The sequence below is a fragment of the Lingula anatina genome, chromosome 2, assembly GCF_051362555.1.
Source record: "Lingula anatina isolate TDL-2025a chromosome 2, LinAna3.0, whole genome shotgun sequence".
Classification (NCBI taxonomy): Eukaryota; Metazoa; Brachiopoda; class Lingulata; order Lingulida; family Lingulidae; genus Lingula; species Lingula anatina.
In genome coordinates, this window is record NC_141768.1 from 38,980,664 (window position 1) to 38,999,442 (window position 18,779).

Here is an 18,779-nt window from a genome sequence, read left to right on the forward strand (position 1 = left end):
CAAGACTTAGTGGAATTAAATAAAATCAAGAAATGCAACAAGTGTTTTGTGATGAAGTGAAGGTTTTTATTTCTCATCATTTTATCTTTATATAATAGATTAACAAAGGCCAAAATAGATATATAATAAAATTCAAAAATTTACGTGAACTAGGCTTTAAATTTAAAATACAGAAATTTTTACATGGTTCATATACAATGGGAAGAAAATCCTGAACCTTCTACTGAAAATATAGTTTTTGTTTTGAACACATATAAATAAACAATTTTTTTCTAATTTATCACACTTAAGCACTGCAAACATTATCTCTTGAATAGTACATTACCCTATTCCAAATATTAAGTATAACACATTTAATACATTTCATTTTTATACAAAATTACAAGGATTGTCTTTTCTTCTAATTCTCATGGGAATACATCTTTTTAAGGACGATTGGTACGAACACAGTATTGCACAATTATTCTGGAAAAAGGCTTGATGACATAAACAGTGAATCAGTCTTTTACTGATACTCTCGCAGGCAAGGCTACATATCACCATTCAGATCACCTGATTAAAGTAAAACATTTCATAGACACAAGCACTACTTCAAGAGATATAACTGTAAAATTCAAGCTGATAATATCCATGGAATACATGTCAAGTATGCCACAATTCCAATATCATCTTCAAAACAATATCAACCTTTAAAATTGATAAACCATATTTGGTTCATATATAGCCAAACAAATTTTTTAATATCCTGGCATAAACACAGTAATTTACATTGCCTATGCAGTTAATTCTTAGCATTTTGGACAGTGTTTCTAAAAATAGGTTATTATACAATGTTTCTAGGATACAATAGCATATGGCACATTTTTTGTAAAATTCTCAATATCACATTGGAGTATATTTTCAAAGCACTTGAGAACAGATCAGAGATTAAGAAATATAAAAATAGAATGAACTGCAAATCAGTATGTTATTGTATATTGTATGCCATATACAAAGTTCTCTTAAAATAAATGACTAACATCTCGTTGAGAGATAGTTGATATATGAAAGCTTTATGGTTGGTATGGTGGAGCAGATGCAGGATATGGTGGTGGTTTCTGAAATAAAAAACAAGTAAAAGAGTAAAATCATCATTTTTGTGGGGTTTCATCAACAAGATCAAGTGCCATCCTTCTCTGATAGTAAAATTTCAAAGCATAATCTTTTGTTATATGTAAAATCTAGATATATGTCAATAATAAAAATATTTTTGAATTATCCTGTTAAGTGCTTTTCTTTATCTTCATTTTCAATGATCTCCAGTTTTGATAAAAACAAAATCTGATGAACAAAATGATACATTTCAAAAATCAATTTCATTATGTATACTTTTTTCTTTAAAACCCACCTGCTGTGGTCCATATCCCTGTGGTTGACCCGGTAGAGAAGTGGGTTGACCAGGATACGCTGGTGCTGCAAATACTGGGGCTCCAGCAGCACCATAGCTTGGCTGGCCCTGGACAACCACATACCTAAGGGTGGCAGCTCTGCGGCGACGATACAACCCATAGGAGCAGCACGAAATGAGAATTAAAACAACAACCCATATCAGCCAGAACCCTACATAACAAAACGTAAAACCTGTTACATCTACTAGTACCTGAATTATCTCATTGCATAAAAACAATTTGATTTATGTTTTTAATCTTTATGTTGACATTATAAGAAATGGTTCAAAGTTTGGGAGGTTAAATTGGTTGACTCTTTCCTTTTGAATAATTCAATTATAATATAATAAATTATTCAGATTGTATGTTAAAAGTAAACTAAAACAGTCACTCAAGTAAACTAGAGGATCAGAGAGGCGATACCGCCTCCGAATATTGTACCACCAGCTGGAGCAAGCGCATTCGTATAAACCCCCACATACACAAAATAAGGGACACAGCCACCAGTCTTGTGCTTGACAAGCTGTAAAAATGCAATCAACAAGAATTTTCAAAATATGCAAAAAACATATATGACTAAAAATGGTACAATCAAAGTTAAGTTCATCGTAAGGTAGGTCAAAGGTCAATTTCAAGGTCACAGTAAATTGCCAGTATATGACTTCTTATTCAACTTCAATAGTAACTATGGACCTATCTCTGCCAGTTTTGGAGATAAAAGGGAACCAAAATTTGCAAAGTTCAGTTCATGGTGAAAAGTAGGTCAAAGGTCAATTTCAAGGTCATATTTAGATTGCCAATATATGACTTCCTATTCAACTTCAATAGTAACTATGGACCTATCTCTGCCAGTTTTGGAGATAAAAGGGAAGCAAAATTGACAAAGTTCAGTTCATGGTGAAAAGTAGGTCAAAGGTCAATTTCAAGGTCACAGTGAGATTGCCAGTATATGACTTCCTATTCAACTTCAATAGTAACTATGGACCTATCTCTGCCAGTTTTGGAGAAATAAGGGACTAAATGTTATAAGTTTGGAGTTACCATAATGTGCCATAAATTTCCTACAGAAGAAATTAATTAAAATAAAGAAAAGGTTATTTTGGTCAAAATTCTTGAAATGGGGAGTGCTCCGAAGTTCCAGATGTTCAAATTTGATGAAATAATGTCATTTTTGACCACAAGTTGTCTGCTTTGCCAAGCCTTATGTTTTATTTTTCCGGAGTTCAAAATTTATTATCCATTACCGTACTGCACATTTTGCTTTCACCACCAATATGTACCTTTTTGATACAGCGTAACTTTGGAGATAAAAGGGAAGCAAAATTTGCAAAGTTCAGTTCATGGTGAAAAGTAGGTCAAAGGTCAATTTTAAGGTCACATTCAGATTGCCAATATATGACTTCTTATTCAACTTAATAGTAACTATGGACCTATCTCTGCCAGTTTTGGAGATAAAAGGGACGCAAAATTTGCAGAGTTCAGTTCATGGTGAAAAGTAGGTCAAAGGTCAATTTCAAGGTCACAGTGAGATTGCCAGTATATGACTTCCTATTCAACTTCAATAGTAACTATGGACCTATCTCTGCCAGTTTTGGAGAAATAAGGGACTAAATGTTATAATTTTGGAGTTACCATAATGTGCCATAAATTTCCTACAGAAAAAATTAATTAAAATAAAGAAAAGGTCATTTTGGTCAAAATTCTTGAAATGGGAGGTGCTCTGTAGTTCCAGATGTTCAAATTTGATGAAATAATGTCATTTTTGACCACAAGTTGTCTGCTTTGCCAAGCCTTATGTTTTATTTTTCCGGAGTTCAAAATTTATTATCCATTACCGTACTGCACATTTTGCTTTCACCACCAATATGTACTTTTTGATACAGCGTAACTTTGGAGATAAAAGGGAAGCAAAATTTGCAAAATTTAGTTCATGGTGAAAAGTAGGTCAAAGGTCAAGTTTAAGGTCACATTCAGATTGCCAGTATATGACTTCCTATTCAAGTTCAATAGTAACTATGGACCTATCTCTGCCAGTTTTGGAGATAAAAGGGAAGCAAAATTTGCAAAGTTCAGTTCTTGGTGAAAAGTAGGTCAAAGGTCAATTTCAAGGTCACATTTAGATTGCCAATATATGACTTCCTATTCAAGTTCAATAGTAACTATGGACCTATCTCTGCCAGTTTTGGAGATAAAAGGGAAGCAAAATTTGCAAAGTTCAGTTCATGGTGAAAAGTAGGTCAAAGGTCAATTTCAAAGTCACATTTAGATTGCCAGTATATGACTTCCTATTCATGTTCAATAGCAACTATGGACCTATCTCTGCCAGTTTTGGAGATAAAAGGGAAGCAAAATTTGCAAAGTTCAGTTCATGATGAAAAGTAGGTCAAAGGTCAATTTCAAGGTCACATTCAGATTGCCAGTATATGACTTCCTATTCAACTTCAATAGTAACTATGGACCTATCTCTGCCAGTTTTGGAGATAAAAGGGAAGCAAAATTTGCAAAGTTCAGTTCATGGTGAAAAGTAGGTCAAAGGTCAATTTTAAGGTCACATTTAGATTGCCATTATATGACTTCCTATTCAACTTCAGTAGTAACTATGGACCTATCTCAGCCAGTTTTGGAGATAAAAGGGAAGCAAAATTTGCAATGTTCAGTTCATGGTAAAAAGTAGGTCAAAGGTCAATTTGAAGGTCACATTTAGATTGCCAGTATATGACTTCCTATTCAAGTTCAATAGTAACTATGGACCTATCTCTGCCAGTTTTGGAGACAAAAGGGAAGCAAAATTTGCAAAGTTCAGTTCATGGTGAAAAGTAGGTCAAAGGTCAATTTTAAGGTCACATTTAGATTGCCAGTATATGACTTCCTATTCAAGTTCAATAGTAACTATGGACCTATCTCTGCCAGTTTTGGAGATAAAAGGAAAGCAAAATTTGCGAAGTTCAGTTCATGGTGAAAAGTAGGTCAAAGGTCAATTTTAAGGTCACATTTATATTGCCAGTATATGACTTCCTATTCAAGTTCAATAGTAACTATGGACCTATCTCTGCCAGTTTTGGAGATAAAAGGAAAGCAAAATTTGCAAAGTTCAGTTCATGGTGAAAAGTAGGTCAAAGGTCAATTTTAAGGTCACATTTATATTGCCAGTATATGACTTCCTATTCAAGTTCAATAGTAACTATGGACCTATCTCTGCTAGTTTTGGAGATATAAGGGACTAAATGTTATAATTTTGGAGTTACCATAATGTGCCTTAAATTTCGTACAGAAAAAATTAATTAAAATAAAGAAAATGTCATTTTGGTCAAAATTCTTGAAATAGGAGGTGCTCTGAAGTTTCAGAAGTTCAAGTTTGATGAAATAATGTCATTTTTGAACACAAGTTGTCTGCTTTGCCAAGCCTTATGTTTTATTTTTCCAGAGTTCAAAATTTATTATCCATTACCGTACTGCACATTTTGCTTTTACCACCAATATGTACTTTTCGATACAGCGTAACTCGAAAACCGTATGGAATACAAAAAAACCGAGACCACCTCCAGTATTGGGCTTTACATGCAAAGTTCAGTTCATGGTGAAAAGTAGGTCAAAGGTCAATTTTAAGGTCACATTTATATTGCCAGTATATGACTTCCTATTCAAGTTCAATAGTAACTATGGACCTATCTCTGCCAGTTTTGGAGATAAAACGGAAGCAAAATTTGCAAAGTTCAGTTCATGGTGAAAAGTAGGTCAAAGGTCAATTTTAAGGTCACATTTAGATTGCCAGTATATGACTTCCTATTCAAGTTCAATAGTAACTATGGACCTATCTCTGCCAGTTTTGGAGATAAAACGGAAGAAAAATTTGCAAAGTTCAGTTCATGGTGAAAAGTAGGTCAAAGGTCAATTTTAAGGTCACATTTAGATTGCCAGTATATGACTTCCTATTCAAGTTCAATAGTAACTACGGACCTATCTCAGCCAGTTTTGGAGATAAAAGGAAAGCAAAATTTGCAAAGTTCAGTTCATGGTGAAAAGTAGGTTAAAGGTCAATTTTAAGGTCACATTTAGATTGCCAGTATATGACTTCCTATTCAAGTTCAATAGTAACTATGGACCTATCTCTGCCAGTTTTGGAGATAAAAGGGAAGAAAAATTTGCAAAGTTCAGTTCATGGTGAAAAGTAGGTCAAAGGTCAATTTTAAGGTCACATATAGATTGCCAGTATATGACTTCCTATTCAAGTTCAATAGTAACTATGGACCTATCTCTGCCAGTTTTGGAGATAAAAGGGAAGAAAAATTTGCAAAGTTCAGTTCATGGTGAAAAGTAGGTCAAAGGTCAATTTTAAGGTCACATATAGATTGCCAGTATATGACTTCCTATTCAAGTTCAATAGTAACTATGGACCTATCTCTGCCAGTTTTGGAGATAAAAGGAAAGCAAAATTTGCAAAGTTCAGTTCATGGTGAAAAGTAGGTCAAAGGTCAATTTTAAGGTCACATATAGATTGCCAGTATATGACTTCCTATTCAACTTCAATAGTAACTACAGACCTATCTCTGCCAGTTTTGGAGATATAAGGGACTAAATGTTATAATTTTGGAGTTACCATAATGTGCCTTAAATTTCGTACAGAAAAAATTAATTAAAATAAAGAAAATGTCATTTTGGTCAAAATTCTTGAAATAGGAGGTGCTCTGAAGTTTCAGAAGTTCAAATTTGATGAAATAATGTCATTTTTGAACACAAGTTGTCTGCTTTGCCAAGCCTAATGTTTTATTTTTCCAGAGTTCAAAATTTATTATCCATTACCGTACTGCACATTTTGCTTTTACCACCAATATGTACTTTTTGATACAGCGTAACTCGAAAACCGTATGGAATACAAAAAAACCGAGACCACCTCCAGTGTTGGGCTTTACATGCTCTACAAAATGCAAAAAAGAATGGGTCTCTAGCATTAACGGTTCCCGAATTAGAGACAGTTTTCAGTTTCGGTATCTTATGGCCGCTACTCCCGTGAAAATGCACCGATTGACCCCAAATTCATGGAGATGAAAGATGACCTGAAGGGTAACACTTTCCAATAATATTATTGGTTAAGTCTGTGTGGTGTCTGAATAACAGGGCAAAAAAATTTTTTTTCGTAAAAAATTTCATTTTTTTGAAAATTTTGGCCCATTTGACCTTGAAGTAAAGGTCAAAGGTCAAATCCAAGGGTATATTTGAAATCTACACATATGACTTTTGGAAAGCCGTCTATAGAAATTTTTCCCATAACTCCTTCCGTAGGGTAGATAATTAGCATTTAATTTTGCCATTTTTAGACAAGGGTGCATTGCAATGAGTGCCACACCCAGACCCCAATACCGACAAAGCCCAAATTTTACGTGGAACGAGTTGAGATTATAGGTGACCTAAATCCATGAGATGGGTATGGGGGGCCTTACCGTCTAGGAGGAGAAGCGGTAACGGTAGCCGTCCGGCGGAGCCGGCGGAGCCGGCGGAACGATCCGGACGAGACCGAAACCATGTGTACCGCCAGCGCTAACGCTGGTGGTACAAATAACTTTGTTAAAATTTCTATAGTACTTACACCACACTGAGTAGAAATAAATTGTGCTGCAACACCCATAATCATATTCACAACAGTACTGGTCTCCATCTGGAAGAAAAAACAAATCAATACAGATCATTCTTGTGCACAACAAAAGCATGTCTTATTTTTCCTCTCTAAATCTCTCTCTCTCTCTCTCTCTCTCACACAAACCCCCAAGTGCACACAAAAATGATAGTTATATGCTATGAATAATTTCAGTAATAGCTTATCAATTACAAATATAGATGCATTTTTTTTAAATAAATGGATTCCATTTTTTATTTGTAAGGTTCCTTGTTTAAAAGAACTTTCATTTTATTCATTAAAATGCGTACAAATATAAATCAGACCTTTCAAATAAAGACTTACAACAATATGTTCCATCGACACATGTAATAGCTTATCAATTACAAATATAGATGCATTTTTTTTAAATAAATGGATTCCATTTTTTATTTGTAAGGTTCCTTGTTTAAAAGAACTTTCATTTTATTCATTAAAATGTGTACAAATATAAATCAGACCTTTCAAATAAAGACTTACAACAATATGTTCCATCGACACATGTCTCGGCCTAGTAGAAAGAAGGGCATAATTAATGTATAAAATGAAATAAAAATTTTTTAATTCAATACAATAAAATTAAAAGCAAGTAGAAAATTTCTGGAAAGAGGATATCTTTCAGACTGCAAAAAGCATTTTTAATATGTCTTTATTAGAGAATTTACACTACATATAGTACAGATTAATACTCATATAATATTTGGAAGAATATAGAGCAAACAATTAACACAATTTCCATTGAAAATATTTTGTGTCAAATTACCATTTGTGATCTAATGTCAATTTAAAACAAAGCGTACTTAATGCAATGCTGGCTTGCACCTAGATCAGTGAGAGGATATATAAATAAACACATTATTAAATGATCATAACAATACACCTAACCATCTACTAGTAAATGTAAATCTTCAACAAGTATCATTATAAACAGCCAACAGAAATAAATAAATATAAACATCTGGACTGTTGCAGTGTGAATTGCAATTGACTGAGGTATACATTGTATATCCCCAATAATAATAATAATAATAATAATAATAATAATAATAATAATAATAATAATAATAAGTATTTTCTGACAAATTTAATAGAATCGTCTTACGAACGCCATAATTAACTATACATTTACCTTATTAAGACTAGTTAATGGCTAGACCTAAATTTCAACTAAAGAAAGAAATTTCATAACATGCAATACTTATAGCACGATAAACTTTATGATAAAGTGCAGAATTTTTAATACACATGTACAAGTAGAGACTAAAGTTAACCTTCATGATCATCCACCCAAATATGTTTTAATACTTATTTCAAGATATCCATTGAAGTCAAAGAAGAGACTTACATGCACCAAGCCGAAAACATACACCAGGAAGAAAAGAGACACGCACTTCAATGCCGTTTCAGCCATTTTAGATCTCAGGAATGTCACATGATCTAGGAGCAATCCTTTATTTGGGTTTTATTGTGAAATTGATAATTTTGCTTGAAGAACATTTTTCAATATTTTCACAATCAGTATTATGAATGAATCGAAATAATATACTTAAAATAATAAAGGAGATTTCAGTCATGAGGTTAGATTTTAGTTTATTATATCTGTCAACATGTAAAAATTCACAATAATTTCTCCGAAGATGAAGAACTCTTTAGTTTAAGGAGATAATAAAAACCATGGTGGAGGTAGGTACTCGCTGAATGTCACCTGACGCTTGGAGTTGTTTTGTCCCTGAACCATTATTCAGATATCTTATTCACAGTTACTAGGTGAATACCAAAGATAAATCACATTCATTTCCGAATTAGACAAATATCATGAATTAAATGCCATAGAATAAATATTTCTCACGCTGCTACACAGTAACTTAAGTGTTACCAAAGGTTAAGGTACGTGAATGGGGGTTATATCCAATTAATTTAATTAAGAAATTACTCAGGATACATTGCCTGGGCTTTGCTTGTCTTTCACGTGTAATACGTACTTAAAAGGTGATTTTTTGTGTACGTTGTTTAGAGGCTAAACTTCCATTTAGATTTAATTAACTTTTTTTTTCAAATCTATTTTGTTTTACTCAACCCATTTACGAAGCTTTATTTCAAGACATTTGCTTATATTTGATACTTGGCCAGCTCAACAAAACATCTTACACAACCCACCTGCAGCTTTTCTAATAGTATAATGATCTTACCAGTATCGGTACAGTACCTGTATTTAATGTTTAATGTTAGTTCTTTTTTTACCTCGAAAATAAGCATCAACATGTATACTGCACATTGTAAATGTTTTAGAATGAAACCCTGACAGCATTAAGAGTCTGGCATATTCTGTTGACACTGGGGAGCTCAAGACTTCATTCTCTCTTGTGTGATGTCTTAATCTATAATAAATAAATAAACTTCTTTCACTTAAACCAGATGCACAATTATGAAAGGCAAAGTTTTCTCGCTTGATCCATGGTCATTGTAATTACTAGTATTTTTGTGTCCCATTTATTCTATAATTATCCCATAAATAAGTGGGCAAAATAAAGACAAATGAGTCTGGTGCACATCTCTTCAAAGTCCAATGTTGTATGTATAAAATCAAGTTTATTTTTTCTAGGAACTAAAGAAATACTTCAACCATTTGATGTCATTGTAAGTATTAGTATTGATCTATGTTTCAGTACTTGTCACTTTGATATCTGAAATGGATGCTTTGGTTACACTTAAATAAGGAAAACTGTGTATTTTAGAGCATGGTTGATTTTGGGTAAGTCCTCATATCAATCAAACCTTTTCATTGCAGACCCTTGCTTTTCATTTCAGGGTTGAAGGCCTTTATGCAATAATAATTACAGACAGAGATGGTGTTCCAGTGTTTAAAGGTATTATTTGTGATATGATTTATTCTTACACAAAAATATCATGTGGTTAGTTGACATACATGTGCAAGAACAATGTGCTGTAAAAAATCATGAAAATGGTTTTACTTTCCTCTTCCCTATATATTTTTTGTATAATTCTCAGATAGAATTAATCTAAACAATTTGTTGTATTTTTTCAATTCGTATTGCATTACATTCACATCATTATTGATAAACAAGCCCTTTTTTGGCCAAAATTTATCATGTCATTCAACATTATAACATAACACTGATTGCTAAAGGAAAAAAAGAATGATATTTTTTTTTCTGAGTTTTGATTTGTTAGATTACTAAAAAAATGCCTTTCATTCATAAATTCAAATTGCATTTAGTGGATCTGTTGTGACCAGGTTTTCTACCATTATTTCTGAGAAGTTACCCAAAAAATAATGCACTTGGGATTTTATTTCAATGTTAGATATAATGTAGATAATATGACTAGTGGTGTGTTTAATATGAAAAAGTTATATATTTTTGTGTGTCCCAGATGTTTTTTATCCTTACATCCTCATATCAAATTACCTGGAAATATTATAACACTGCTTGAATTTATTCATGATGCAGATGACTTTTTCAACAGTGTAGGTCCAAAATTGAACCATGAAATACTGTATTCAATAGGGAAAAGTTACCAATTTTTCAGATACATTTTTTAAAATCATTAAAAATATATTTTTGTAGCATCTGTGGTGCCTCTTCTGAATAAGATATAACTACCATTATAAAGTAGCCTGCTTTTCAGTTTTGTTACATGTACTACGTATACCACTCAGTAGGAGTGTTTTAATTTAAAGATTTCATGATATAATTAAGTACAGTATCTGTAAAATTCACAATTTTTCCCATTGAAAAGATAGAGTCATTACCAAATAAAAGAGGAATCTCCATTGGTAAAATGTTCTGTGCAATATTGCAGTGAGCACAGAGAATGCCCCAGAGCTGGCTTTACGCCCCACATTCCTGTCCACATTTGGAATGGCCACAGACCAGGCCAGCAAGCTAGGACTGTCGAAAAACAAAAGCATGATTTCCACATATTCTGCCTATCAGGTAATGTAATCATTATTTTAAAACTCTACTCAGCTGTTGGAAAAATGGAATTACTGAATATGTAGCGCATTTTTGCCTGATATTAACGGCACTAGTACATGGGATTTTTTTTCTTTTTGTTGTTGTTGCATCACGAAATGCTCCCAATGCTTTTGAGATTGCTTCTCTGTGACTTGTTATGTTCTTTTCATATAACAAAATAAATGCCCCTGTTATGCATTGCAAAGGTAAAAGAAGTCTATTAAATGTTTCCTAAGCTCAAGAGTTCCATTTTGGCTTTTAAGTGAAGAGAAAAAAAGGTTTTAAAAAATTTAAATGTATTTTTGAGATTGTGACTTAGTAATGTTGATAAGTATTTTAAGATTGTTGATAACACCAGGAAATTTTAATTTTTTGTATTCTGTCCAACTAAAGTTTCATATATTGGGCCTTCAAACAAGTTTTCATTTTATGCTTTATATCAATAAATTAAGACAAAATTAAAATGTCTGATATTTTATTATAATCATTATTATTTCTTACATATTCTTATGTGATGCCTGTATGTATGTATTAATCTTTGAAATGCATTTTTACATGTAAAAAAAAAGAAAAGTGATAACTTTGCTTTTAATTCTAGGTGGTACATTTAAATAAACTTCCTCTTATTGTCACAATGGTTGCCTCAAGTAAAACAAATACTGGTGAGTGTCCAAATATTGGTTTTAAAATCACTTGTTTTCAAGTTTTGTTTATGAAAAATTGTCTTAATTCTTCTCAGTTATTGTCATAACTGGTAAAAATTCAACCTTAGATGTATTTGTAATGACTGTATATGTATTCAGAATATTGATTCAGTAATGCACAAGTTTGGAAATAATTTTAGTTATGTGTATTATTTGGTACCATTTGATCTGCAATGCCTAATAGCGTTTTGGAATTTAAATGAGTATAATCGCCCTTTCTCAGTATCAGTGTTTTATCATTTTTTGATGATCATTTTGTTGTTTATGAGAGAAAGCTCTTCCCTTCTGATTAATCACTGTGTCTGTGTTATGGCTGTTCCCTGTGCCATGACTGTCCAAAACATCAGTCCCTATAACTGCAAAACTGTATTTTTGTTTTAAATTTACTGTTTAATGGCATTGTATAATGGCCAAGGGTTTTCCCAGCGAACCATCCAGCCGTCTTTTGGACGGCTGCCAGCATCACAGGATGAACTATATTTTCAAAGATGGCTGGACGGCTTATGGATTTTTTGGAATTATGGTGGCTTTAGACATACACCCCATTTCCATAGATAAGATCGACCTACTTTAGATCGACCTAACTCCCTGGGGGTTCACGCTAAATATCTGTCAGCCGGGCGGACACGAAAGTTAATTACCCCCTTACAGCTTGTAGTGGGCGGGACGGACATTTAAGTCGGATTATCTGAAAGTAATCTAGTGAGACTCCCCGCGGGGATAGATCGATCTAAAATCTATGGGAATAGAGCCATACTTGGACTCCCTGAATTTTGTAGGAAATTATAGGTGGTAATTTGGGACAGCCTGTACCCCCAATCCTTGGAAAAGCCCTGATAGTGGAAAAAAGGCGCTTCTTATGAAAAACATCATGACTGAGTTATTTTTACAGAAGATGTTGTGTTTTTGTTTTTTCATGTATTAAGGTGAAGTTTGCCCCATAAGTGCCAAAAATATTTTTGTTTTATTTTAAATTTGGTGTGTGACTTTGTTTGATAGTAAGGCAAGTACCTTTTGGAAATTGACATGACTGGATTTATTTTTACAGAAGCTATTTATTAATTTTGGTTGCAGTTTTTTTTTTTCTTTTGCTTTCTAGCTTTTTTCATTTTCTGTTTTTCAGGTATGCTTCTAGCACTGGAAAGAGACTTTGATAATGTGCTCAAAGATATGAGAGCAGTTGTGGATATTTCATAGAGAAAGTTGAGAAAGTTTTAATAAGATTGCCAACGAAAGTTTAGTAAGAGCAGTAATTTATATACATTATGGAATGGAATGAATGGCTAACAAAATTAGATACTTCACATGGTGATGAATCATTTTGGCAATCTGGGGAATATAGAACTGTGACATAAAATACATTTCTCCTCTTGCTGAACCAAATGGCTCGCACAGGAAATGGACACCTGTGTAACCTCACATACAGATAATTATATGATTGCTTGGTGAGAATTTGACTGGAAAAATTGACAAACTTTCTTAAATATTTATAAACTATACTATTCCAAGGAATTTGTAGTACATATATTATTAGGTATCATTGGGTTATACATGTACGAACAAATATGTTAACACATAGGAATAAATTGGTTAGTTACGGTAAAGTCTTGAAAATTTCGTCGCTTAAAAATTAATTAATATTTTTAATTGTGTAAATCCGACTAATTTTTTCAAAATTACCTCTCCCCGACTCCTGGGTATGACGAAATTTTCAAAAATCCGGCCTTTGGGCTTTTATCCTTAGCGACTGTTATCTTTGACCCTCCTATATTGTGGGATATTTAAAACTACTTCCTAAGTCGTTTTCTGGTGGTAAATAATAATATATTTATTACTGCATCTCGATTAAGTTTAATTTAACTTACTGTACCCGAAAATGTGTTGAGAATTATCTTCTCGGTAAGAAACATACCTCCTGATAGAGGAGAAGGATCAAGATAAGCTTAATTGCCTCCTTGCATTATAACCTGACCGCGACATATTTAAAAAAAAATTATGCACTTGCCAACGTTTGTTGCATGCAGGGCTTTTCCCAGGATTGAATGTCAGGCCTTCTAAAAGTACCATCTGTAACTTCCTAAAAATTTACAGGGAGTTAAAATAATTGCTCCCGCAGACGATCTTCCGCAATTTAAGTTTCTTGAACTTATATGAAAACTGAACGATCTCCCGATGATGATATGAAAATTGCCTTTTCGTCTCGCTCGGATCGCGAACGATCTCCCTCTGACGATCTTACGCGAACAAAGTCATGGCGATATATTACGCAAACGATTCTTCGCCGAAGATACATGTATGCCGTGAGCGGGGAAGGGGGGGGTTAAAGATGAAATTAAAAAAATATATTATTTATAATATTCAAAGGGGAGGGGGGGGGGGTAAAATAATGATCTCCCGCTGACGATCGTTTGCAAACTAAGTTCCTTGAACTAATATGAAAACTGCATTTTATTATTGCTTACATCGCGAACAATCTCCCGACGATGATATGAAAATTGCCTTTACGTCAAGCTAGGATCGCGAACGATCTCCCTCTGATATGATCTTACGCGAACAAAGTCCTGAGGATATTACGCGAACGATTCTCCGCCGAATATATACCGTGAGCGGGGGAGGGGGGCTGTTTAAAGATAAAATGAAAAAGATATTTTTTAAATCCAAAGTGTGTGTGTCTGGGGTCTGGGGGGGGGGGGGGGGGGAGAGAGAGTGAAATAATGATCTCTCGCTGACGATCTTCCGTTAACGAAGTTCCCTAAATCCCTTGAACTAATATAAAAATTGCATTTCATTCTTGCTTACATCGCAAACGATCCCGCGATGATTATCTTACGCGAACGATTCTCTGCCGAAGATATGCCATGAGCGGGGAAGGGGGGGGGGTTTAAGATAAAATGAAAATATATATATTATTTATTAAATTCAAAGGGGGGGGAGGTTAGAATAGTGATCTCCCGCTGACGATCTTTTGCAAACTAAGTTCCTTGCACTAATTTGAAAATTGCATTTCATTCTTGCTTACATCGCGAACGATCTCCCGATGATGACATGAAAATTGCCTTTTCGTCTCGCTCGGATCGCAAACGATCTCCCGCTGATGATCTTACGCGAACGGAGTCTGCTATAAATATGAAAATTTTCTTCTTGTCTCGTTTGGATCGCGAACGATCTGTTGACAATATTAAGCGAAAGATTCTCTGCTGAAGCTATGAAAATTGCCATCTCGTCCCATTCGCATTGCGAACGATCTCCATGGATGAGCCAGGTAATTGTTAAATGGTCCTAAATTGAACATGGACATGAATAGAAGTGACGGGTACATTTCCCTTCGAGATAATATCTTGATTTTTCATTGTGTCTTCCTCATTTAGGACAGCCGCCGATAACAATAACGGCGTTACAAATGACAAAGCCGCGGCCTGTGACTTTTATTTGCCGGCTTGATAACGCACCTTGAGCCAGGTAATAGTAATGAAACTATTTAGACAAAAGGCCGATGTTCCCGCAATTAAGAACGGGGATTCACATCTTAACCACTTATATTGTGAGTAACCGCTCGCAGGGGCGCACTATTGTTCCTATCTCCCATTGAGAGTGTTATCGGCAATGATATCCTGATCGTATCATTGTCTTGAATCAACTGACGCATTACCTTCATGTTTGAGCAGGACAACGCGGCCATATTTGGTGACGAACTTTTCAAAAATTATTGAGTACCTCATTTTCAAGGTCGACGAAGTTTTCAAGGGGAAAAAAATTACCTCGGCGGAAAATCGTCTGCCGACGAAATTTTCAAGAACGACGAAATTTTCAAGACTTTACCGTATGTGCATGTAGTGTTTTTCTTGAAAAATAATTACAGTGAAGTGATCAGAGGTCATCTTGGTACTTGACAAAATTTCCATATTTTCTTAGTATTGGAGGGTGGGAAACTTCAAATGAAAGAAAATTTTATATTTTGACAATTACTGCAAGAAGTTTACATGAAAAAAATTCTTTAAAACAAGAACACGAATTGAAAATAATTACAGTGAAGTGATCAGAGGTCATCTTAGTACTTAGCAAAATTTCTTTATTTTGACTAATGCTGTGAATGCAGAGTTGTTACCCAAGATTCCATAGAAGAATCATGCAGTGAAACCCAGCAAGAAACATGTACCACCAGTGCCATGGCACACATTATCATTCTTGCACAGAGACATTACACTATAATTATCCAAGCATATTAAAGACGATTTCATTCCACAGGCTAAACAAGGGGAAAGGATAACCAACATAAATCCGATGAAAGGACAGGCTTATATGTATTTGTTATAAAACTGAAGACAGTAACAGTTATTTCGAGAACAACAATATAAATTGCCTGTTGGAGAATTAAAACTTTATCTGTTAATGTATATTTGTTACACTCCCAGTTGCATACAATACAAGTACATAGATTAATTATTTAATACGTTAATTCTTTCTTAAAGAATATATCTGAGACAGGCACGTCTTGGCCTCTGTTGAAACTCGAATGTTTGATTGACAGTTTTACGGACGCTCTTGTTTTTAGTTGTGTATTAAATGTTGATCCATTTTATTCAGTATTGTGATTTCTTGACTTGTTCGACCCTTGAGTTTTATCACTAATAGAGGGGTGTAACACTGAGTGAGAATTTTTGTCACAACACAGGTCATTTCCACAACAGTACCGGTCTCCATCTTGAAGAAAAACAAATAAATACAGATCAAAGTCATTCTTGTGCACAACTCAACCAAGTTAGTAAGAAAAGAAATCAGCGTTTGCTCTCTCTCTCTCTCTCTCTCTCTCTCACACACACACACACACACAAAGCTGTTTAGAATCTTTGTATAAAAATACTTTCAGTTTTTCATTGAAATGTTTACAAATATAAGTAAATACTTTCAAATATTAACTTACAGCAAACAGTTCCACCGTCACATATTTCATACATGTAGACCTAGTAGAAAGAAGAGCAAAATTTATAAAAATAGAATAAGGAGTTTTCAGTTAAATTAAATTTAAAAAAAAACACTAATTTCTGAAAAGAGCATATGTGCAAAAATGGTTCTTAAGAAGATATCTTTTAAAATGTGTAGGTGAATCTACGTTACAGAAAGTATGCAATTCCAATCACGTATTAAAAAGAATGTGAAGAAAAAAACTTAACCATTGAAAATATTTAGCTTTGTGATTTAAACTGATTTTTTAAGAAGAATTTTCTCATTTGAAAACAAAGCTCACAACTAAATACAGTGATGGTGTGTACCTAGAACCATGCAATAAGTGCAGAAATAAAGTATCAAAATTAGCGAAAGCTTATAAAATGGGGAACAACTGACAGTAGATCCGTCAGTATAGGTACTCGTAGGGCAAAACTCGGGCCACCGTGCAAAAGAACTTTTAAGTTCTTAAAAGTGATTTATTTAGTTGAAATAACACAATATGTGAGTCAGAGACTTGTAATTCTTAAAAATTATAAAGAAAAAACTGCAACTGTTGGATTTGTCAATATTAGAGGGAGATGATACTTGTAATTAAAGTAAAATTCGTCTGGAGGCCTTGTGGTCTACATGATTATCAACTTAAATATGCATTTCAACAAATCCATAGAAATCAAGCAAGATACTTACATGCGCCAAGCCTAAAAAATAAACCAGGAGGAAAAGAGATACGCATTTCATTATGGATGCCTTTTGTGCCACGTGTACCAGTACCAATAGATCTCAGAATTGACACATGATCCGGGAGCAATCCTTTATTTTGATAATACTTGTTTAGATTTTTAGATTAAGAACTGAGTAGCATTTTTTGATTAAGAACGGCCCTTTGTGAAACTCAGCTCGATCAGTCTTATTTTACCAAGTGTTCAGTTCACAAATATTATCCCCAGACTTTTTAATTAATTTAATGGAGTCGTTTGCTTGTGCACTCGACTCGTTTTATTGCCTTAGTGTGCAATTTTAGTAATTAAACTTTGTATGCACCACGCAATAGTGCAGCATTGAATCCATCTGAGATAAGAAATTGGGATATAAGACGTACAGAAGTAATAATTGGGAGAACAGAGATTGAGAGAGACCGCTTGGGAGAGCTAAGAAGACGGACGCGAGTCATGGGAGATGGTTCAGGAGTTGGAGACTTCACGTAAATCATGTAGTTAGCGAGCGTCGACAAATAAAACAATTAAACTGGTCATTACTTTTGGGCGACTTTATGTAAGTCTGACCATGGAAGTATCCAGACTATATACTTCCATGGTCTGTCGAAAAAGATTCATGTCAAAAGGTTGTTTGTTTTTGCATTTATTTAGGCGACGAAGTGCAAAAACATATTTTTGTTTTATTTCAAATTTGCTGAGTTACTTTGCAACCGAATTAGTGTGGTGATAAAACAGGCACCTTTTGAAAAAAATTTTCCAGACTTTTTTTTTTGTATTAAATTTTGCATTACTTTTTTTGCTGTTTGATGTCCACATGTGGTCCTATATGTTTGCCAGCTTTGGTGTCAATTTATTATTTTATTTTCTATTTTTTTAAATATGCTTCTGGCTCATATGGAAAGAGACTTTTTCAATGTGCCCAAAGATATGAGAGCAGTTGTTGTTAATAGATATCGATATCAGAGAGGAAGTTGAACATACTTTTTATGATACCAAAGTACCAAATGGAGATATGGAGGAGTTCATGAAGAGCTCCAATTTATATACATTATGGGATGGAATGAATGGCTTACTGAATTAAATACTCAACATGAATCTTTTTCAGCAATCAAAGGCATGTAGAACTGAAAAATAAAAATATGTCTGCAGTGCACCAAATGGCTGGCACGGTTCTTGAGAGGGCAATGGACGGCTTCCAACCCCGAAATCAAATATGTGATTGCTTTGGGAGAGAGTGCTTGCCAACAGGAGGGATGAACATTATTCTAAGAATTGCACTGTAATGCATTGCTTTATGGTTTTAAAGAGAAAAATTGATCAACATGTTCTTAAATATTTAGAAACAATATATTTTCAAG

The 18,779-nt window shown here is 33.9% G+C and overlaps 2 protein-coding genes and 1 long non-coding RNA gene across 5 annotated transcripts; 1 reads left to right on the plus strand and 2 right to left on the minus strand.

Moving 5' to 3' along the window:
- Window positions 1-42: 42 nt before the first annotated feature.
- Window positions 43-8,552, minus strand: LOC106173028 (uncharacterized). The gene is made up of 5 exons (XM_087006707.1): window positions 8,423-8,552; window positions 7,558-7,588; window positions 7,012-7,080; window positions 1,388-1,599; window positions 43-1,097 (listed from the first exon to the last, which is right to left on the minus strand). Exons 1-5 carry the CDS (start codon window positions 8,486-8,488, stop codon window positions 1,053-1,055), a joined length of 423 nt encoding a protein of 140 aa, XP_086862833.1. The 5' UTR covers window positions 8,489-8,552; the 3' UTR covers window positions 43-1,052.
- Window positions 8,553-8,703: 151 nt separating this feature from the next.
- On the plus strand, window positions 8,704-13,362 carry LOC106170775 (ragulator complex protein LAMTOR3-A). Of its 3 annotated transcripts, none has more exons than XM_087006708.1 (6): window positions 8,704-8,760; window positions 9,680-9,714; window positions 9,886-9,944; window positions 10,900-11,033; window positions 11,653-11,716; window positions 12,882-13,362. In XM_087006708.1, the coding sequence occupies exons 1-6, from the start codon at window positions 8,752-8,754 to the stop codon at window positions 12,953-12,955; spliced, it is 375 nt and encodes a 124-aa protein (XP_086862834.1). In that variant the 5' UTR covers window positions 8,704-8,751; the 3' UTR covers window positions 12,956-13,362. The 3 variants fall into 3 exon arrangements, with proteins under 3 accessions (XP_086862834.1, XP_086862835.1, XP_086862836.1); XM_087006709.1 differs by having other exon boundaries at window positions 8,745-8,844; XM_087006710.1 differs by lacking the exon at window positions 8,704-8,760 and adding an exon at window positions 8,942-8,964.
- Window positions 13,363-16,048: 2,686 nt separating this feature from the next.
- On the minus strand, window positions 16,049-17,510 carry LOC106170777 (uncharacterized). The gene is made up of 3 exons (XR_001239238.2): window positions 17,393-17,510; window positions 16,680-16,719; window positions 16,049-16,459 (listed from the first exon to the last, which is right to left on the minus strand). It is a non-coding gene; the product is annotated as an uncharacterized LOC106170777 (long non-coding RNA).
- Between the last annotated feature and the right edge of the window lie 1,269 nt (window positions 17,511-18,779).